This window comes from Carassius auratus, unplaced genomic scaffold (assembly GCF_003368295.1).
Source record: "Carassius auratus strain Wakin unplaced genomic scaffold, ASM336829v1 scaf_tig00216332, whole genome shotgun sequence".
Lineage (NCBI taxonomy): Eukaryota > Metazoa > Chordata > Actinopteri > Cypriniformes > Cyprinidae > Carassius > Carassius auratus.
Genome location: NW_020528515.1, coordinates 425,564 through 447,979, shown reverse-complemented (window position 1 = coordinate 447,979; position 22,416 = coordinate 425,564). Strand labels below are relative to the sequence as shown.

General features: G+C 38.5%; 2 protein-coding genes across 6 annotated transcripts in view; one reads left to right on the top strand and one right to left on the bottom strand.

The window, feature by feature from the left end:
- LOC113097564 (ubiquitin carboxyl-terminal hydrolase 34-like) overlaps window positions 1–5,200 on the top strand; it is a 43,054-nt gene extending 37,854 nt beyond the window's left edge. For all 4 annotated transcript variants that reach the window (XM_026262800.1, XM_026262801.1, XM_026262802.1 and 1 more), the window contains exons 69-77: window positions 722–829; window positions 921–1,025; window positions 1,112–1,236; window positions 1,317–1,440; window positions 1,528–1,607; window positions 1,930–2,070; window positions 2,189–2,335; window positions 2,417–2,573; window positions 3,644–5,200. In XM_026262800.1, coding sequence (XP_026118585.1) covers window positions 722–829; window positions 921–1,025; window positions 1,112–1,236; window positions 1,317–1,440; window positions 1,528–1,607; window positions 1,930–2,070; window positions 2,189–2,335; window positions 2,417–2,573; window positions 3,644–4,290 — 1,634 coding nt within the window. In that variant the 3' untranslated portion in view covers window positions 4,291–5,200. The remainder of the gene's footprint in view (window positions 1–721; window positions 830–920; window positions 1,026–1,111; window positions 1,237–1,316; window positions 1,441–1,527; window positions 1,608–1,929; window positions 2,071–2,188; window positions 2,336–2,416; window positions 2,574–3,643) is intronic.
- Window positions 5,201–5,726: 526 nt separating this feature from the next.
- LOC113097565 (protocadherin Fat 1) lies at window positions 5,727–21,692 on the bottom strand. Of its 2 annotated transcripts, none has more exons than XM_026262804.1 (30): window positions 21,508–21,692; window positions 21,109–21,204; window positions 20,694–20,857; window positions 20,506–20,550; window positions 20,304–20,393; window positions 20,120–20,212; window positions 19,893–20,000; window positions 19,570–19,683; window positions 19,396–19,489; window positions 19,084–19,196; window positions 18,806–18,979; window positions 18,589–18,717; window positions 18,351–18,506; window positions 17,999–18,179; window positions 17,756–17,886; window positions 15,879–16,829; window positions 14,316–14,441; window positions 13,976–14,227; window positions 13,794–13,892; window positions 12,938–13,110; window positions 12,712–12,860; window positions 10,470–10,777; window positions 8,444–8,554; window positions 7,936–8,127; window positions 7,730–7,824; window positions 7,242–7,406; window positions 6,914–7,108; window positions 6,652–6,750; window positions 6,494–6,521; window positions 5,727–6,392 (listed from the first exon to the last, which is right to left on the bottom strand). In XM_026262804.1, exons 1-30 carry the CDS (start codon window positions 21,584–21,586, stop codon window positions 6,306–6,308), a joined length of 4,797 nt encoding a protein of 1,598 aa, XP_026118589.1. In that variant the 5' UTR covers window positions 21,587–21,692; the 3' UTR covers window positions 5,727–6,305. The 2 variants fall into 2 exon arrangements, with proteins under 2 accessions (XP_026118589.1, XP_026118590.1); XM_026262805.1 differs by having other exon boundaries at window positions 20,123–20,212; window positions 21,508–21,691.
- Between the last annotated feature and the right edge of the window lie 724 nt (window positions 21,693–22,416).

Sequence of the window (22,416 nt, the reverse complement as noted above, 5' to 3'; positions counted from 1 at the left end):
TGCAAAAGTACTCATTACCCATAATGCATCTTAACAAGCATTACAAAAGTACTCATTACCCACAATGCACCTTAACAAGCATTGGAAAAAGTATTCATTGCCCATAATGCAACTTAACAAGCATTACAAAAGTACTCATTACCCATAATGCTTTTTAACAAGCATTACAAAAGTACTCATTACACACAAATGCACCTTAAGCAATGCAAAAGTACTCATTACCCATAATCCACAAGAAGCAATGCAAACGTACTCATTACCCACAATGCACCTTAACAAGCATTGGAAAAAGTACTCATTACCCATAATGCACCTTTAACAAGCACTGAAAAGTACTCATTACACACAATACAATTTAAGAAGTGTTGCAAAATAAGTCATTAAGTAAAATCTATAAAAAAAGCACATGCTGCACACTCTCAAAAATCACAAGCGAGATAAAAGCAATGCAGCCAATTTACTGAAAAAACAATGCAAACATTGTCACATGTTGAGCTAACAATGCTGGAACAGGAGCTACCTTGATGCAATGCAAAAATACTCATTACCCATAATGCACCTTAATGTTCAGTGGAAAAATACTCACTACCATAATGTAACTAAAGAAATAATACTGAAGTACCTCATTTCCCATAATGCATCTTATGAAATACAAAAAGTAGTCTATAACCCATAATGCACTTGTATGTCTCAATCCCTGCTGATTTGTGTCCCTCTGTAGATGTGAAGCAGGCGTTGATCCAGTGGCAGGAGAGGATTGATTTTGCTCATAAGCTGCTCACGCTGCTGAACTCTTACAGCCCACCGGAGCTGCGTAACGCCTGTCTGGGTGAGTCTCCACATCCACGAAACAAACACACCGCACTCCAAATGAACTGAAGCAGCAGATGAATGTGATCTGAATGCATGTTTATTCTCAGATGTGCTGAAGGAGCTGGTGCTCTTGAGTCCTCATGACTTCCTGCACACGCTCGTGCCCTTCCTGCAGCACAACCACTGCACCTACCACCACAGCAACATCCCCAGTGAGTCTCGCCGAAACCTTCAGACGCACAACACTGATCATCATCATCACCATCATCGTGATGTGTAACACTGTGTGTGTTTGCAGTGTCGTTTGGCCCGTACCTGCCCTGTAGAGAGAATATCAAGCTGATGGGCGGAAAGAACAACATTCGTCCTCCCAGACCAGAGCTCAACATGTGTCTGCTGCCCTCGATGGTGGAGACCAGTAAGGTGTGTACCAGACCAGAGCATGAGTCCTGTCACACGCTGAGCTTTAGTTATTCATCAGGTGGGTTTTGTGTTTCCTGTAGGGTAAGGATGAGGTGTATGACAGGATGTTGTTGGACTACTTCCTGTCCTATCATCAGTTCATTCACCTGCTCTGTCGAGTCGCCATCAACTGTGAGAAGTTCACCGAGACTCTGGTGAAACTCAGTAAGGATGCCTCGCTCTCTAAAGCTCAGTTTGACTCTGTGTGTGTGTGTGTGTGTGTGCTGATGGTGTTTATTCACCTGTGTGCAGGTGTGTTGATAGCATATGAAGGACTTCCTTTACACCTGGCTCTCTTTCCAAAACTATGGACAGAACTCACTCAGTCTCAGGTGAAATCTTCTCAGTCGTCTCTCACACACACATGAAGCACTCATGCTTTACCACAATTTAAAACTGTGGTAAAATCACTGTCATGCATAGTTTTAAAATATTGAATGTAATTGTAATTAATTCAGTATTAAAACTCTTTAATTTACAGTATTTAATTTGACAATATTAATATTTAATAATCTGTGGTATATTGAATTGTTCTTTTAAATATAGAGGTGGCCTTTAAGCAGCAGATATTTCAGAGAAATGGCTATAAGCACAAAGCTGTGTCATCCAATCAGAAGTGAGAGTCAGATGTGTGTGTGTTCTGGTCTCTGTCAGTGTGCGATGGCTCAGTCGTGTGTGAAGCTGTTGTGTGACGATCCAGCGTTTGGAGAATACATGAAATGCATCCTGATGGACGAGAGAAACTTCCTCAACAACAACATCGCCTACTCCTTCCTCACCTGCTTCTTACATAAAGTAAATACTCCTCTAGTTCTGATGCAGCTTTACTGTAATCATGGGTTCATCTTCTCTAGTCCTGAAGTAAACACACGACTCTCTTGCAGTCTGAAACTTGATTTGTGTGTGTGTTTAGGTTCAGGTGCAGGTGTTATCTGGCCAGAGCTGCTCGAATCTCGTCAACGTGTTGGTGACCAACCTACTGAACGAGTACCACAGCCTGCAGCCTGAGCTGACCAATCAGAGAGCAGAGATGAGCAAGACCAGCAGCCTCCTGAACGCAGTCAGTACAGCTCCTCCTCACGTCTCAGTCAGCGCTCCAGAGCTCTTTATTCATCCGTCTCTCTCTGTGTGTCTGTTGAAGGATCTGCGTGCGCTGCTGCTGGTGCTGTCGGTTTACGCCCCTCAGCAGCTGGACCCTGCCTTAGGCCCCGCTCTACAGGAGCTGCTGTCCAAATGCAGACTGTGTCTGCAGCACCGCACCACTTTAGAGAGAGAGGCCAAGGAACACAAAGACAAAGGTGTCATACAAGCTCAAACACACTTATATCACTGCCATGCATGGCTTTGAATTATTACAAAATATATAATACATTCATATTAATAATTTAATTAACTAATATCATTATTAATAATAATGTTATTTTTTTACATTATTTTTATTTATATAGAAAAATGGTAGCAACAGCTATGAGTACAAAAAATTAAGAATGTATTTCGTGTACATTTCATGGCTTTGAGTAATTTTATTTAAAATGATAATAGTAATTTATTATTATCATTATTATGTAGTTTATTTATAAAATGGTAATAACAACTAGGGGTACAAAAAGGAAGAATATATTTCTTGAACCTCATGGCTTTAAACTATTTTATTTAAAATAATGATAATAATGTATTATTATTGTTATTATGCAATTAATCATTATTATTATTATTATTATTATTATTATCATTATGCAGTTGATTCATAAAATGGTAGTAACAGCTAAGAGTACAAAAAGGATTTCTGATACATCTTCCAAATTACCAAAAGTACATTTTAAACAATAAATAAATAAATAACATTTTTAAATGATCATGATACTTGTATTTATAGAGCGCTTTGCAGGGTACTCAATTTTTTTTTTTTTAAGTATTCAAAAATAAAATAATAATTCATTAGATATTTTAAAATAAGTATGCTATATAATATGATATTTTTTATTAGGGTATTAGATATTATATTAGGGTCGTCGAATGACGTGTGTGTACTGTATATATTTATGTATATATAAATTCACACATACACATGTTTGGTGATTTTTTTTTTTTTTTTTTTTTTTTTTTTTTTTTTTACATTTTACTTTTTACAAATGACCAGATGTACATTTTTAACAGTAATTACATATTGTAGTTATGCATCCTTATAAAATAGTATTTTTATACATGAGTAATAATAATTACAGAGCACTTTGTGACTCAACAATAATTACACATTACAAATAGTCCTAAAAAGGCCTAATTTTTTAATCATGACACTGATCATGTTTACTAATAATGCATCACTGGGTGTGTGTTGCTTCATTTTATTCCTCTGTCTGTCTGGCAGTGGAAGAGGAAGAAGTCACTCCAGTGAAGCGCCGGCGGGTGAGCAGCAGTGCAGACGATCGGCCGGCTGACAGCAGCGTTTGCCCTCCATCTACTTCCTCCTCATTGGCTCCCTGCTCAGAGCAGAAGGCGGAGCCAGGAGAGGCGTTAACGCCCACCAGCACTTCGGACACTGAAACCCGAGACTCCTCCCTCATCGACCCGGGAGTGGAAAATGACCCGCCCTCTCCCGACAGCGCTTCCCTCGAGGAGAAGAAAATGGATGTTTCTTCATCATCATCCTCATCTTCATCATCATCCTCCTCCCTTCCCGAAGCATTTGGCCGAACAGACGAACCTCCTCCGCAGATAGCTGTAAGAGAAGAGGAGGAGGAAGAGGAGGATGGGAGGAAGGAAGCGCAGGAGGCGGAGCCAGAGCGGGAGGAAGTGCCCTCCACTTCCTCCTCCTCCGCAGACTCGGTGCTTTTACTCTCCAGCCTACCGGATTCTGCCGAGGGGCGGAGCTGCTCACTCCAGGAGGCGGAGTCAGGCGGGTGTGGCCACACCCCCATGCAGGATGCTCTGGAGATGCTGTCGCGCACAGTGGAGGCCACTATCGCTGTGGTTGCCAAACTTTCAGACGGAACGACACGCCCCTCGGCTTTGTGACGTGAAAACGCATTTCAAGTTTTTCCGTTCACCATGATGTTCAGTTTTGTCTTTTTACGAGTAATTGAAGTCCAACTTTTTTTTCCCTCTCTTCCCGCCCTTTGGCCTCGCTCTTCATCTGTTTCATGTTGCAACACAAGAAGTTCTGTTTCTGGATCCAGAAAACTGAGCTTCGTATTAATTGAACAGAACGAAAAACCAACTGAAGCGTCTGTTTGTCCAAAGGGCAGTTTTTTCTTTTTTAAACCGTGATTTTGTTGGTTTCTTTGTTTTGAAGTGGTTTGTTTTCGAGGCTGCAGTGAAACGGGGAAAAGGTTTACAACGTTTTAGTCCCATCAGTGCATAATTTAATTTGCGTTTTTATTCGCGTGTATTATTTTTATTATAACGATTGTCTTCTGTGCCAGTTTTGTACTTACACTTGTGAGGCTGAGACGGCCTTGCTGTGTTTTTTTCTCTGTGGTGGATATCAAAAACTATGTTTACTTTGTACATTGAAAAGAGAGAACGAACCACAAGAACCTTGATTCTGTTAAGAATCTTCTAGATGTTGCCTGGCTTTGTAAATGAGATGGTTAAAAAAAATATATATTTCTGTAAGATATATGTATACAGTATATATCCATTCAAGTGCAGTATACTGTATATATAAATCTACTGTGTATATATATATATATATATACCTACGTTGTGTATATAGAAACTTACGGTGCTCTTTTCAGGCTCAGAACATTTGTGGCTGGAATATTGCACATTTGATGGAACAGTTGGAGCTCTATTTTATTTACCGAAATACATTCCATAATCTATTGGATGTCATTCTTCTCGTTCTCTGTATTTGATTTCTCAGTCTTTGTTTTGATTTATTTTAATATAGGATATAACTTAATAAAATTTTAATATGATTTAATTATGAATCGAGTCCAAAAAAGCAGGTTGTCGGGTGAATTTTTCTTTTTCTATTTCCCCTTTCTGTTGTGAGTGTAACTAAAAGTGTGGCTAAGAGGGCTGCTTTCAAAATATAACACACAACGTACAATACACAATAGTGAACACCACATAATTACCTTTTTTCCTGTAAATGCACCAATTTTTTCCCTAAAATGCAGCATTGTTTACAAAAAACATTTAATTTAATTTAACATTTCAGAAATACTATAGGTTTTTATATTTTTAACGCGCACAATTTTTTTTTTCTTTTTTGTACAAATGCCTCAACGTTTGACTTGCAATTCAGGTGGATCTAAAAATATTTACATATGCAACTGTTGTCTACAAAAATGTGAGTGTACAAAAAGTAGTAGTGTGCTAGTTTGCTTTTCTGTGCACAGCCCAAAGCACAAACTGGTGTAAAGGGTGCTAAAGCTCAAACTCCACAAAACTCTTGAAGCCACAGTTGTGGATTGTCCTGTGATAAATACACACGTCCACAATGGTTAAGAAACATTTTCAAAAAATTTAATCATTCTAAAAAGGTATTTACATCATCAAAGATACAAATCAATAGTGTTTTGATACACAACTGTAGCTGAGACGGTTAAAGTGCAAAAGCCTACTGTTGTCTGTAAGCAGGTTTTGGGACATCCTAGTCCCTTTGACAATGTTAAAAATCAAAATGCAAGGCAGATGAATTTACATATTTCTTAAAAGAAAGGAAAACGTATACAAAGGAGATTTTTTTTTTTTTTTACTCTTTTCTAAAAAACAGGTGAGTTTAAGACAGCAGCTTAACTGAAATGAAACCTAGAAGTGACTAATGTTGCAAATGCTACATGGGCAGCAAGCATAAACGTTGATTTTATAACATAGTAGTGTATATATAGTATATTTATAGTCAACATTTCTCTGTCTTGTCACAATACATTATGGGATTTGCTTGTATCTTTTGGACTTGCCTTAAAATGCGACTCACTATGTTAAGAAACAGAGCTTTAATAGTGTGTCCGAAATCATTTCAAAACTCATGAAGTCATATAATGACAAATATTGAGGAGGTTTGATCCATGGGGATGATTTCAGAAGGCAGAGGTGCTGCTTCCATTTCTCAAATCTGCGTCATTTTCGGAATTCGTCTCAGGCTCACGTGTGTTACTGACATCAATCTGAAAAACAAAATTTGAAATATATATTTATAAATGCAAACTACTTGTACTCTACTAACAGAATATTGGCTAAATTCTACTCATGGATTTGAGTGCTTTACCTCTGTACCTCTGTCTTCTGCGTTTTTGCTATCAACAAAATAAAACGCATTTAGTCCGAATTTAACATCTCAGAACAAAACCGATTCACATTTTGCATTTGAGATCTAATTTTTAAAAAGTATGAGTGCATCTGCTCTTTGACAAAATTGGCACTTACTTGGAAAAGTTGAAACCATTGTCAATGCTTGATTTCTTCAAGGTTCTGCCAATATTGAAGCTTTCTTGATGAGAATCTGTATCCTTCATTTTCTTATTCCTGGGGCATCAAAAATAATATATAAATACATAGCAGTTTCTCCCACTTGAAAAAGGTTTACCCCTAAAAAATGTGTAGTCATTTTGAAATTTTTTTGAAGTCAACATACAGTTTAATCAGTATGATGTTTGATATGCATGGAAAATAACCAATAATTATTTACCTAACAAGATAGACAGATGTCATAGCGACAATTCCCACAATGCACACAGCCACCAGAACACCGAGGACAATAAGTACTACTCCACTGGAATCTTCAGAATTGTTTCCAGAACTATCCTCCACTTTGAATTCCAAATCGGAACCAAACACTTTCTCCAGTTCCACTTTTAAAGCATTGTGATTACTCTGCAGTTTCCTGTGGGAGTCGACACAATTCAGATCCCTCAAACTCGCATCTTGTAAAGTGCATAGACTTGTGCTACAATGGAAACCTAGTAGGGTTTAAAAGCAAAAAAATAATTCAGGAATATATTGCATTTCTAACTTACTCTTTGACCTCCGTTGCTTCAATGACGGCACCACTGGTATCCATCGCAATGAAGCTGATGTAAGTCTTGGCTGTAGATTCTCGAAGAATGGTGCGCATCTCAATCCCATCCTCAGCTCTCACACTGAGGATTTTCACAGTCAAACCTAAAGCTTTCTTCATGGAACTGAGAAAAAACACCAATCAAACATTCCGTTTATTAAAACGAACCAACTCAAAAAGTTTGGAAAATATGCATATGGACTGTATAATGGTGTCTTTTGTGAAGCTTGATAGTCCAATGGTCAATGTGAACTTAAAAAGTGAAAAGTCGGCCACATCAGGTTTGGAATTAAATAGGGGGTGAGTAAAGAGTGACAAAATGGGTAAATAATTTGAGCGACCATACTTCCCCTTACTTTTTTTTTCTCAAAACACTAACTGCAATGATTAAACTTCCCTTCGGTCCCCATGCAAAGTAAGCTGAGAAATTACAATTCTCCAACTCACTCTTCAGTCTCCGGTATCTTTTTCTCCACTGTGAACACGGCCTGGTTTAGAGAGATGACCACAACGTTGTCACTTTTGCTTTTTTTCACTGTGATCTGTTGGTGGAAGACATGAGAGCTTGTTTTGTCACAATGCCTTTGGTCATTTGAAAAAGTCTTGCAAAAGCTTTCTCTTTTTTTCCCCTCGTTCTCTCTCTTTCTTCTCACCTGTACTGTTGCAGTTGTGGACAGTCCATGTTTATCGGTGGCTTTAACATCTAATGGAAACAGACCTTCCCCAACACTGGATGTGTCCAGTACATAGATTTGACCAGTGTTTGGCACTATTTCGACCAGAGACGTGGACTTCACCAGGGAATACTGCAATTCTGAGCTCTCGCCTACATCAGGGTCTGATGCCTGAGGGGCACATGACATGTCAGCCACTTAGTAACCACAAACAATACTTGATTAATTACAATGAACAAGTTCTCTTGCCTATTATATACAGTTCTATGTATTTTCATTTTGCCAGGGTCTTCAATGAAGTTACTATACCATGAGCAATATGGTTGCTAAGATGTTCTGTGTGGTTGCTATAAAAGTCTATTTTAGTCTGTATTTTTCCAGTGTACCTTGGCAAACAGTAAAATAAATCTGAGTACATCCATTGCATTTACAACTGATGTCTATGCCCTCTTTTGAATAGCACCAGTCACCTCTCAGATTCACTTACCTGGACCTTCACTATAGGGAATTTGTATGGAGTGATAGTGAACATTTCTGCCTCATATGTTTCATTCTCAAACACAGGAGCCTCATTCACGTTCTCAACCTGAATGCTGACCTGAAAATTAAGAGAAAGATAAATGCTAATACAGTATTGTTCAAAATAATAGCAGTACAATGTGACTAACCAGAATAATCAAGGTTTTTAGTATATTTTTTATTGCTACGTGGCAAACAAGTTACCAGTAGGTTCAGTAGATTGTCAGAAAACAAACAAGACCCAGCATTCATGATATGCACGCTCTTAAGGCTGTGCAATTGGGCAATTAGTTGAAAGGGGTGTGTTCAAAAAAATAGCAGTGTCTACCTTTGACTGTACAAACTCAAAACTATTTTGTACAAACATTTTTTTTTTTCTGGGATTTAGCAATCCTGTGAATCACTAAACTAATATTTAGTTGTAAGGCCACAGTTTTTTTTAAAACTGCTTGACATCTGTGTGGCATGGAGTCAACCAACTTGTGGCACCTCTCAGCTGTTATTCCACTCCATGATTCTTTAACAACATTCCACAATTCATTCACATTTCTTGGTTTTGCTTCAGAAACAGCATTTTTGATATCACCCCACAAGTTCTCAATTGGATTAAGGTCTGGAGATTGGGCTTGGTTTGGAACCAAGACTTTGCCCGTTTATTAGTGTGTTTTGGGTCATTGTCTTGTTGAAACAACCATTTCAAGGGCATGTCCTCTTCAGCATAGGGCAACATGACCTCTTCAAGTATTTTAACATATGCAAACTGATCCATGATCCCTGGTATGCGATAAATAGGCCCAACACCATAGTAGGAGAAACATGCCCATATCATGATGCTTGCACCTCCATGCTTCACTGTCTTCACTGTGTACTGTGGCTTGAATTCAGAGTTTGGGGGTCGTCTCACAAACTGCCTGTGGCCCTTGGACCCAAAAAGAACAATTTTACTCTCATCAGTCCACAAAATGTTCCTCCATTTCTCTTTAGGCCAGTTGATGTGTTCTTTGGCAAATTGTAACCTCTTCTGCACATGCCTTTTTTTTAACAGGGACTTTGCGGGGGATTCTTGAAAATAGATTAGCTTCACACAGACGTCTTCTAACTGTCACAGTACTTACAGGTAACTCCAGACTGTCTTTGATCATCCTGGAGGTGATCATTGGCTAAGCCTTTGCCATTCTGGTTATTCTTCTATCCATTTTGATGGTTGTCTTCCGTTTTCTTCCACGTCTCTCTGGTTTTGCTCTCCATTTTAAGGCATTGGAGATCATTTTAGCTGAACAGCCTATCATTTTTTGCACCTCTTTATAGGTTTTCCCCTCTCTAATCAACTTTTTAATCAAAGTACGCTGTTCTTCTGAACAATGTCTTGAACGACCCATTTTCCTCAGCTTTCAAATGCATGTTCAACAAGTGTTGGCTTCATCCTTAAATAGGGGCCACCTGATTCACACCTGTTTCTTCACAAAATTGATGACCTCAGTGATTGAATGCCACACTGCTATTTTTTTGAACACACCCCTTTCAACTAATTCAACTAATTGCCCAATTGCACAGCCTTAAGAGCGTGCATATCATGAATGCTGGGTCTCATTTGTTTTCTGAGAATCTACTGAACCTACTGGTAACTTGTTTGTCACGTAGCAATAAAAAAATATACGAAAAACCTTGATTATTCTGGTTAGTCACATTGTACTGCTATTATTTTGAACAATACTGTATATATGAGACTTTGGCTTTAACATATGTTGGAACATTAAGACTTAGGCCCAAAACATGTTCTTCTTAAGTATGTGAACACAAGCATTTCTAGTTACACAAACTTGTCATTGCATTCTTAAATTTGGCAGAAAGTTGTTCGTATTCACAATTAGCTACAAAAGTAAGTTGTGTTTTCTCAGTGTTCCACTCTTCACTACTCTGCAGGTGTTAGCTACCCCGATTGGTGTTTGCATACTTGTGTAGAGTTTGTTTTCAGTTTGTAGTGAGAATAATACCATTGTCTCTGCAGTGTTTGGAGGAGTTCTGGAGTCTATGGCCTCTACTGTGAGGATGTACCACTCCTCTTCCTCCTTGTCCAGCTGTCTGAGAGCTTTTATGGTTCCTTCCTCATCCACAGAGAAGACATCTTCATGTGTCTTGATGTTATAGCTGACTGTAACCTGTGGACTCCCTGTTAATGCCTGGACTTCCCCGACTATTGTGTCCTTAGGTTCATTCTCCTTGATTACGAAGTTGTAGGAGGAGCTCTCAAAAGCCACAGTATCAGTGAGAGAGGTCAATTTGAAGTTAATCAAGACTTCAGCTACAGAGAGAAGAAAGATTTTAGTTTTGACAAGTAATCAGATTAGATTTGAATACTGAGGGCAAATGTACTTTTTATTTCCAAATATTATTTGCATTCATTTGACTATTACATTAACTGTTCCCTCCTGGTGGAATGACCTGACCTGCCCAACTCAATCTGAGTCCTTAGACGTCTTCAAGAACTGGCTAAAAACACATCTCTTCCATCTTTTTTTTTTTTTTTACCCTATAACTTTAGCATTCTCAATCCTAATTCTATTCTTCAAAAATTATTTATATAATACAAAATAAATGAAACCCCTACGTGTACTGTGTTAAGCTTACTGAGACTTAGAATTCTAATTATTTTATATTGTGTAACTAGAATTGCCTTATATTTTAGATAACTATCGTCCAATTTCAAAATTAAATTTTTTTAATCAAAAGTAATGGAAAAGGCTGTTTTCCATCAATTGACAGTATTTTTAAGTGAGAATAATTTGTTAGACAAATTTCATTTTGGTTTCAGACAACATTACAGAGTCAGCTTTGCGGAATGATTTTTGATCTTTGAATGATCTTTTGCTAGTTGTGGATTTGGGTAACTGCAATTTTGTTCCTTTTGGACCTCAGCGCTGCATTTGATACCATTGATCATGCTATCTTGCTTGAGCGGTTGAGTAATTTGCGTAGGAATTCAAGGTACTGCATTGAATTGGTTTAAATCATATCTTTCTGATAGAACATTTTCTGTGGAGATTGGGAATTTTTCTAACTCTTCTGTACCATTAATGTGTGGTGTACCTCAGGGCTCTATTTTGGGCCCACTGTTGTTTTCGCTGTATTTGCTCCATTTAGGCTCAATATTCCATATCACTTTTATGCGGATGATACACAGGTGTATCTCCCTTTAAAAAAATGGGGATAATTATGACATAACGTCTTTGTTGAACTGTCTCGAGGAGGCAAGAGGCTGGCTGACAGCTAATTTTTTAACACTGAATGACTAAAACCAAAATTGTAGATTTTGGATCACCGGCTTGTAATGTACAGATTAAAAAACAATTGGGTCCTTTAAGTGAGAATGCTCATGCTTACACCAAAAATCTGGGAGTGATTTTTGATAACGGCCTTAAATTTGACAAACAAATTATCTCAGTGGTGAGGAGTAGCTTTTATCAATTGAGATCTATTGCGAAATTAAAAGCATTTTTAACAGTAAAAGATTTGGAGACAGTGATTCATGCCTTTATTTCATCCAGGCTGGATTATTGTAACTCGCTGTATCTTGGGGTGGCTAAGTCTTCCTTATTCCGTCCACAAATGGTACAAAACGCTGCTGCCAGGCTTCTTACTGGGACTCGAAAGAGGGAACATATTTTACCTTTTCTTGCTTTGCTTCACTGGTTGCCAGTTGAATACCAAGTTCAAGTTCAAGGTATTGTTGTATGTGTTTAAAGGGTTAAATGGCCAGGCTCCTCAATATATTACAGACCTTCTCCAAGGGAAATGTTCTACATCCTTAAGGTCCTCGAACAAGTTGATACTCACTTTGTCATGGTCTAGACTGAAATTAAAAGGTGATCGTGCCTTTTCTGTTGCTGCTCCTAACAACACCTAAGGTTGTCTTCCACTGTTGATAGTTTTAAATCTTCACTAAAGACTTATTTTTTCTCTTTGGCTTTCGGTTAAATGTAATTTTATGATGGGTTTTTATGATGGGTTACAATGTGACTGATCGTTGTGTTTGCTGACGTATTTACATATTTTATATTTTCTGAACTGATTGTACAGCACTTTGGTCAGCAGTGGCTGTTTGAAATGTGCTCTATGAATAAAAGTGCCTTGCCTTGCCTTATAGCATTTGCGTATCATTGCTCTTTTGTTGGATAAAAGTGTCTGCTTATTGACCAAATGTAATATTTAAAGGAATTATGCAAACCAGAGCCAAACCTTCATCAGATTGTGCTGGTGTTCCATGATCTGTGGCTACAGCAGTCAGGTTTAGCAGCGTGTCTTCTGTGACCTTGCTAAGGTCAGAGGTCAAAGTGATGTCTCCTGTTTCAGCGTCAAGTGCGACCACGGAAGAGTCTTCAGAGAAACTACAGAAGACAACGATTTCATGCATCTGTATTACAATGATGTCATGCAGGTAAGGTATGAAAGTCTTGAGCTGTACCTGTAGCTAATATTTGCATTGGACCCCGCATCTTTATCCGTGGCAGAGACTGTCAGCAGCAACTTTCCAACCTTGGCGTCTTTAATCAGAATGCTTCTGCTGTAGGTGTCCAAGCTGAAGACTGGAGCGTTGTCATTGACGTCTGTGATACTGACCCTCACTCTGGTGATGTTCTGCAGAATATAAACACAAGCAACCCATTTTTAGTTCAGGCCAAAAGCTCATATTTGCATTGTCTAATATCAAACTTAAGGATTGCAATTAGCAATTAGTAAAAAATTCACAGTGCAATATCTTAATCGATAGCATCTTAAACTGGTTGATCATCTGTGCACCATAAAAAAAACTACTACCTGGAGTTTGCTTTGCATGTCATTTAGAGATAGAAAAGTATCAAATTTGATGTAAATTTACAGAATAAGTAGCCAACCATGTTCCTGGAGGACTGCTTCAACCATAATCAAACACACTTGAACCAGCTAATCGAGGTGATTACTTGAAAACAACGTTTGTTGGAACAAGGCTGGAACTAAAGTCTAGGAAGGCAGAGGCAGATTGCTACCCCTAGTCTGTGTTTTTAAAGTTGCGTTCTACTAAGTGCCTCAAACAAAACTCAAGGGAAGCGTTTCAAAGATTTGCTTTTCATGAACTCTGGAAAATTAAGCAACTAGTTTATCCTTCAAGCCTGTCTTGTATCATGGCGGACAGGTAAAAAACAACAACAAAAAAAACACGCTTTGTCTTCTAGAAAATCTGATGATCAGATCAAAGTTATTGTGACCAGTAAGTACAATAACAAAACTGCACTGAAGTATACTGTAAGATCATGCTAACTGTACAAAGGAAAGGAAATTACATGTCCCTGTGGTGTCCCATGATCCACAGCAACAATAACCACATCATACACATCTTGAGTCTCTCGATCCAGCTCCTCGTTGGCTAGTAGAGTCCCATCCTAAAAGGAAAAAGGATATAAATAAAAACAATAAATAAAACCTGAACATCTGAAAATGCACTGTCCTAGGTTTAGGTCCTCACATCTTTTAAGCTGAAGATATTGCTGTGAGAGGTAACAGTCATGGTGACACGTCCATTTTCTCCAATGTCGGAGTCTGTGGCTGATATCACGCACACCTCTCCAGGTGATGAGGGAGTGTACACACCTTCCTGAATCTCAATGCGCTCTGGGAGAGGAAGGAATTGTGGGTTGTTGTCGTTGACGTCCAGAACAGTGATGTTGACCTGAGCTGTGGAGCTTAAACCATCATCAGGCTGGTCTACAGCTATTACCTAAAGAAGACAATGCAAGCATCCCATTTAGAATGAATATACAGTACATCCTGAACATGTTGTAAATAGTTTCGGGATATTTTTGTACCTCCATGATGTAATTGTCTATAGTTTCTCTATCCAAGGTGGCATCGCTCCTGAGTGATATTACTCCTTGATCAGTGATAGCAAAGGTATCACTGTCCATGATAAAGATACCTTTAGAGAACCCATCCTGATCAGAAAGTAAACGAGAGAATTTAAGTCAGACAAAAAAAAAAACTTGGAATGTTGGCTTGACAAAGCTTTACTTGGAAATTTACAAGGAGAATTGAAAATTGCTCAGGTCTTTTGTAGTTTAAATTGTAGTTTGAAATGTTACATATACTTTGTATACTTGCATGACTGAACTTTTCTGAGTAGTTGGTATGGAATTTTTGCTAGGGGTGATCAGGGGCACTGCTCTGGTTTCTAGGCAGTTACTACATATAATTTAAAGGGGGGGTGAAATGCTATTTCATGCATACTGAGTTTTTTACACTGTTAAAGAGTTGGATTCCCATGCTAAACATGGACAAAGTTTCAAAAATTAAGTTGTACGTTTGAAGGAGTATTTTTGTTCCCAAAATACCTCTTCCGGTTTGTCACAAGTTTCGGAAAGTTTTTTTCGAGTATGGCTCTGTGTGACGTTAGATGGAGCGGAATTTCCTTATATGGGTCCTAAGGCACTTCTGCCGGAAGAGCGCGCGCTCCTGTATAGCAGAGCACTGAGAGCACAACAGACTTCACTGATCAGAGCGAGAGCGTCGCGAAATGTCACAAAAGACGTGTGTTTTTGGTTGCCAGGGCAAGACAACCCTGCACAGATTACCACAAAAAAAAAAACAGCATTAAGGGACCAGTGGATGGAGTTTATTTTTACAGAGCATCAACGGAGTTGTGCAAGTGTTTTTGTTTGTTCCCTGCATTTCGAAGATGCTTGTTTTACAAACAAGGCCCAGTTTGACGCCGGATTTGCACATCGTTTATTTCTTAAGGATAATGCAATCCCAACGAAAAAGGGTCACGATCGTGTGTTGGAACCGCAGGCGGTGAGTAAAACTGCTTCAAATATCTCTGCCTCCTTGTTAGTGCGTCCGCCTCCCATCGGAGACCCGGGTTCGAGCCCCGCTCGGAGCGAGTCGTTGCTGCTGCTGCTTTCGTTCAGTTTCAGCCTCGGGATCTGATTCTGGATCATAAATATACGCTGAATCTGACTGTTAGCCATGGTTTGTTTTGGATGATGGTTTTTCCCTCACGATAATGTCACAACTTCCAAACGCTCTCAACGCAAAAGCCTACTGGCGCTCGTGATTCTTTAGCTCCGCCCACACGTCACGCCTCCAGCCGGTCATGTTTTTCCGGGAAAAAAAGGTACAGACTATCTATTTAATTTTATTATAATAAAATTAAAGACTTTTTGGAGTTATGAAGGATGCAGTACTACTCTATAGGTACTCAAGATTAACAGGATATTGAGTGAAAAGGAGCATTTCACCCCCCCCTTTAAGAAAAAGGTCAACAGGGGGATTCTTGGGAGTTACTACATAGACTTTAGGGGATGTTGCCAGAATACTATAAGTTTGTAAGTTTGTACAACAACCATTGTCGTTCTAGCATCTACTTTTCTTACCTCATCCGCATCTGAAACCACCAAATACACCAGAGCAGTTCCACCTGCAAGGTTTTCATAGACGGACACGTCATACTGGTCCTTACTGAATACAGGCGCTTTATCGTTTACGTCCTCAACCCACACTGTTACAGAAACACTGCCAGTGAGAACAGGGTTTCCTCCATCTCGTCCCTCCACGTCTAGAGTGTAACTCTTTACTTTGCCATAATCCAGTTTTCCAGCTAGGCTTATGGAGCCAGACTCTTCATCAATGGTAAAGACGAGTGGTGTTTCAGAAGGCTCCTGTTTGACAATGTGATAAGTCACGATAGCATTTTCACCGTCATCTTTGTCTGTCGCCTTGAGGTCTATGATGTTTGTTCCTACTTCAACATGCTCGGACACTGTGATCTTATACTGTTGTTCAGAAAATATGGGAGCATTGTCATTGATGTCAGTCACGGAGATGTCCAGAGTGGTGGTAGCTGAATGTGATGGGCGACCCTGATCTTGGGCAGTGATCACTAAGCGGTACTCATCTTGGGTCTCCCTGTCAAGGGGAGCTGCTAGGGTTATCACTCCTGTTTCTTGGTCAACACTAAATCTCCCAGCACCTCCCAGGAGAGTGTATCGCACTTCACCATTAAACCCTGAATCTGCATCCGTGGCATTTACGGACGTCACTTCATCTCCCACCTTGTGATCTTCTGGTACTGGGACAGTAGCAGGGTGACTTTCAAACACTGGACTGTTGTCATTGATGTCCAACACCTCAACCAAGACTGATGTCTCATCTCGATTAGTACCATCCGATATCGACACCTGCACAGTGTAGCTTCTCTTCTCCTCAAAGTCTAGCTTGACTTTGGTCGAGAGAACACCTGTATCCTGGTTTATGGAGAACTTGTCAGCATCACTCTCAACCTTTAAGATGACAGGAACTATAGGTTCAAGGGACAGGAAGTCAACCTGTAAATGAGAGAGTCCATATTGTTCCATGATTAGACTATTTACAAGATTTCCACTGTCTTTATTACAGTATGTGAGAACTCAAAATTGATTAACATTTAAAGAAATGCATGCTTTATTCCAAGACTTCTGATTTTCAGTAGATAACAATTCCTTCAGTTGTTTCTTCACACAATGCAGTTGAGTAACTTTAGAAGGCTTGGAATATAGTGCATAAGCCGTATGGACCACTTTGATGCTCCTTTTATGTCAGTAGGTTAAAGTGGATTGGACTAATGAATTGATTGTAAAGCCTCGTTTCCACTGAGCAGTATGGTTAAGTACAGTGCAGTACGGTATGCAATTATTTGGTTTTCCTTGTCAGAAGTTGTGAATAGTACCAAAATAGCCAACTGCACACAAGGGGAAGGAAGCATCTCCTTCATTCGTTATATAATGACCATATATTACCAATGACCATATATAATGACCATGATCCATATATTTTAAAATGTAATATTTTCACACACATACAAACAAGACAATGTCATGCTTTCTTCTTCGTTTGAAAATGACGTCAATCGTCAATCAAGTAAAGCTACGGTTGGCGGTGGAAATGCAAGCCAGATAAGGGTCAACCATCCCGAATTGTACTGTACTTGTACCGTACCGTACCGCTCAGTGGAAAATAGAGGCTTTACAGATTATTTGATATTTTTTCCTGTTATAGCACCACCAAGTGGCCAAGCTCTACCATTTATTGCATGTGTCCTCAGACTGAGCCCATACATAAGTGTACCAAGTCTAGTGAAAACATCTTTTTTTTTTTTTTTTTTTTTTTTTTTTAATTCAGCAGACTATTATTATCATCAAAAACTGATATCAGTTACAGAGACAGTGCCTCGGAAAAGAAGCTCTTATAAGATAACTGTTTGTGCTGTAAGGACCTTCACGATATCTGCGTCTTCCTGATCCTCCTCTACTTGTCCCTGGTAGGTGTCCCGGAGGAACTGAGGATGAGACTCTCCAGGTGCCTTGACATTCACAATTGCAGCAGTTGATCTGGTTATAGCACCCCCTAATAGTATGAAAAGAAAGTGCAGTGGTTTATGAGCCAAAACTAAAGTTTCCAAAGCCATATTGGCCTCCATCAAATGTCTGCCAAAACACCTATAGATCTGAAAACTTACCATCTTTTGCAGTAACATAGAGTGCAAACTCAAGGATTGTATTGACCACCAGGTCAATTTGGTTAATTAGTGTAATCTCCCCATTATTCTCATTAATTTCAAAATGACCTCTCTCATTTCCAAACTCAATGGAGTAGCTGATTTCCCCGTTTGGACCTTCATCCAGGTCTGCTGCCTCGACCTTACATGAAAATGTATGTATGTTTAGTTAGTATACAACTTCTTTCCACCGTTTATGGAGTAGTAGTCATCTTATAATGACATTATGGTTCCACAATCTCTGAAAATATACTAAAATACTGATTATGCTTTTAAAACATTTAAATGACTCGACAAATCAATGATTCATCACCTGGACAACCTGCATTCCAACAGTCTGGTTGCTGAAAACTTTGCCCTCATACGAGGAAGTTGTAAACTGTGGACTGTTGTCATTCTCATCCAGCAAGGTAATGGTCACATCTGCTGTTGCTTTGCTGCTAGAAGGAGGGTTTTCTTGTGCTTCAACCTTTACAAAATTAGTGTTTCATAATTTTTCACTGCACAATATTCATATTTATATTTTATTATAAAATGAGCCTTATTCTTACTTGAAAGCTGAAGCTAGCTGTGGTTTCTCTGTCTAGGTCCACTGAGCTTTTCACCCGAATTATTCCATCAGGACTGATTGAAAAAGGGACGGTCTCGGGAATAATCCGAATTGTTCCCACAAATCCTCCCTGGGATGAAAGAGGTCACTTAGTTAATAATTTTCTCAGTTTTTATTTTATTTGTACAAACAGACAGCAAGGTTTTCAGGAACAGTACCAGGTCTAGATCAGTGATTCTTGTGTGAAGCACAAACTGGTCCTGTGGTGAATTTTCCAGAATAGACTCTGTGTATTGATCCTGGTCAAATTTGGGCGGGTTGTCATCCATGTCCTTAATGGTGACAGACACCACAGCGTTTGCTGTTTTACTGGCATCATCCCGCTGAGCTGCCTGTTTTTACAAGGAAACATTCGTGAGAAAACATGAAGAATCAAAATACTGAAATCTCTTCAGATTCATAACTAAATGATAATGTGTTTAGAAATGTCTTATACCTGTATGTTAACCGTTATCTGGTCAATTTCCTCTCTGTCTAGAGCTGTTGTCACAGAGATGATGCCACTGTTTCGATCAATTTCAAAGTTGCTCTGATATTCATTTGGAAAGACTGGAACAAGAATGTGGATATGTGCACTTTATTACCAGAAACTTAATTCAGAATATTCAAATATACGTATATTATTAGGGGTGTAAAGTACTTGTTTTATCAATTGCCTTTTACAGTGTTTGACTGTTGTTTGTTTGATTTTTATATCCCTCCATATTATCAGACTTGAGTCTTGTGTGTTGTAATTCTGTTACAGTACCTGCTGTTATGCTGTAAACGACAGGCTCGTTGACGCCCGTGTCGCCATCTTGAGCTTTTATTTCCTCAGGAGTGACGTCTAACAATTGTCCTGCCTGGGCATGAACAGAAAAGAGAGTTTATTTTGTGTGCTCAGAAGTTTTTCAAGAATTGGTCTTCTCTCCTCATCGTTTACCTGGTTTTCCTCAATAGATGCTTTATAGAGACTGTGATCAAAATAAGGGTTTAGATTGTCAAAATCTTCAACCATTATTGTTACTGTTGTTGTGTCACTGAGTCCTCCTTTATCCTGCAAAGAAACATTGTGTTGTGTTACCGTTTTATATGGAAAAAAGCAGCTTGGACATTCTGCTAAACATTTTGGGTTCCATAAATTAGTTTTCATTTTTGTGAGGACTATTTCTTCAAAGAATAGACTACTAGAGAAGCACTTTGAAGTTTAGTAATCAAAGTAGTAAACTAAATGGATGCAGAGGCTGCTAGTGGTTTTGTTGTTACCCTCGCTTCCACAGTGAAGATGTACTGTTGAGCATTGTTGTAGTTCAGACGCTGTTTCAACCTGATGTTACCATCACCTCTCACTTCAAACACATCTGGTACTGGAGGCTGTTAATAGATTGGAAGATATGAATTAAAATGAGGATATGGACACAAGCTGAGCTTACATAGCTGTTGCACAGTGCAGCTTATTGTATTTATCAAATTCATGAGAGCTGTTTACGTCTCACCAGTATAGAATAAGTAATTCTGTTGTTTTCTGGAGACACGTCTGCATCGTCAGCCCTCACCCTGAGCACATCTGAACCCACAGTCGTCGTCTGGAGCAAAAGACAGGGTTTACTAAGAGATGTGAGATCTCTCAGTGACCAAACACACTACAGCTGTATGGAGACGAGACATTACACACACCTCGGACACTGTGGCACTGTATGATTTGCTCTGGAAGATCGGAGGGTTGTCATTGATGTCCAGAATGTCTACCGTCCGGAGGTTTTTTAGCTGAAATGAACAATGAAGACTTCATAGTCAAAGTTTTTATGTTGAATCTTTATTTCTATAATGCTTTGTTTGAATTCTTTTATGATGGTATTGTTTAAATAAATAAACATACCCCTGAGTTCAAGCAGGTGACTGAATAATATAATTTTTCTCCATACTAGAAGAAATAAAGCACACAAAGAGTGAAAAAAATAAATAAAATGCAATATTATCAGCTATGTCAGAATTGGTAAAGAAAGCTTAGTTAAGACCGAGACTGAGTCTCTACTAACTCAATGAATCAGTGAAGCTGGAACAAACCTCCTTTAGTTCATCAGCGTCCAGTGGTTTTCTGGTTTGTACAGAAGCAGATGAATCTCCTTCAGAATAAATCAGCTCCACAAACTCCAAACCAACAGGAAAGAGATATAACTCCAGCACCAGACGATCATTAGGTCCGATATTAGTGAGACGCTCTACTTCACCTTGAAACCAGATTAAACACATTTAAATATGTATTCTAACACGCTATCATAATAATTTTGATTATTCTTGTATTACTCTTGCAATGCCCAAAAGCAACAGCACTTGATCAAATATATTTTGAAATATTTTAATATAAACATTTCAGATTAGTATAAATATATACTACTAATAATTATGTCAACACAAAAGTTTTCTTCCAAAAGTGAAAAGACAAATGTAATATTGTAAACAATATGTTAGCATGTCTCACCTTCATATCCCTCCTGGACGCTCCCTACATTGACATTAGTTCCAGTCGCACAGTTTATCTGTGATTGGTTTAAAGACTTAACAGACGGCTGAAAGCCTAAATTCAATATGACAAACAACATTAAATCACACAAAACATAAAAACTATTTAAACAGGCAGTTTTAAAATTGGCCATTTTTATTTTCAGTGTTTTTTTCTGGTGACGAGCTTCAGTTGTCATTCTAAATCGAATCAACATAGTATCTGGTCGTGTATTGAATATTACTTGTTTAAAACTCATGGAATAAAATATTTTATCACTTTGAAATATAACTATTTTACAAATATTAAGTCCCATTATCTTCCGGTTAAATCTTGACAAGCATTTTACTTTATTAGACAGACAGAAATTTGACTTACCAGTATCACTCAATACGCTATGGACATGCAGAAACGCTAAAATAAATAGAGAATATATAGAAATTGAAAATGAGGCCATCTTTTCCGTAATCCGCTGTCAGCACAGCTTGTATGAAGCCTGGAAGTGAAGAAAACCACTATCTCTTGTGTAACATCTCTCTCTGAGCTGTTCTTTATTGTATGTCATAAACAGATATGGTATCTGCTGTAAGCAGGTATCAAAGGTGCTTCATAAAGGCCAATAATGCAGGAATGATGTGGGAGGGATTTTCTGGAAAGAAGTTGATGTTACGAATTTGTTCGAGGATATCTAAGATTTGAACCTTTGATATTGACCTTAACTTCTCATTCAATCTCATTCTATCATTTCTTCCCATTGCAATGGTTTTAGTCACTTAGGTCTATTCTTGTTAAACATTATACAGCCTTCCAGAATACTTCGTTCTGATTGGACAGTTGCAACGTTCTAATGTCAAATGCTAATGTTTTCTGCTAACTGACTTCATACGCTGGTCTTTATGTCTTTCATTTTCCTCTGTACTCTTTTTCTTGTCACATAATGGAATCATTTAAACTCTAAATTAGTTTGTTCATAAATTGGTGAGGTCATACGATTGAACCGATGATTATAATAAAACCAACCTCTGTAGGAGGTCTGTCTGAGATTTGATCTTTTTTTTTTAACAGTACATTAAAGCAATTATAAACAGCAATTATAAACAGTACATTATTCCTTCCTTAATAATATCCACTAATTTATTGTCATAAATTATGACATTTATGCAGGACTTTGGCCTGACATTGAACAGGCTGGAAAGATACATGACAAAAATGAATAATTCACATCCTGGTCTGCTGTGTAACTCAGTGAGATTTTCCAAATCTTTCCACCTTATTCTATGCTGCTAC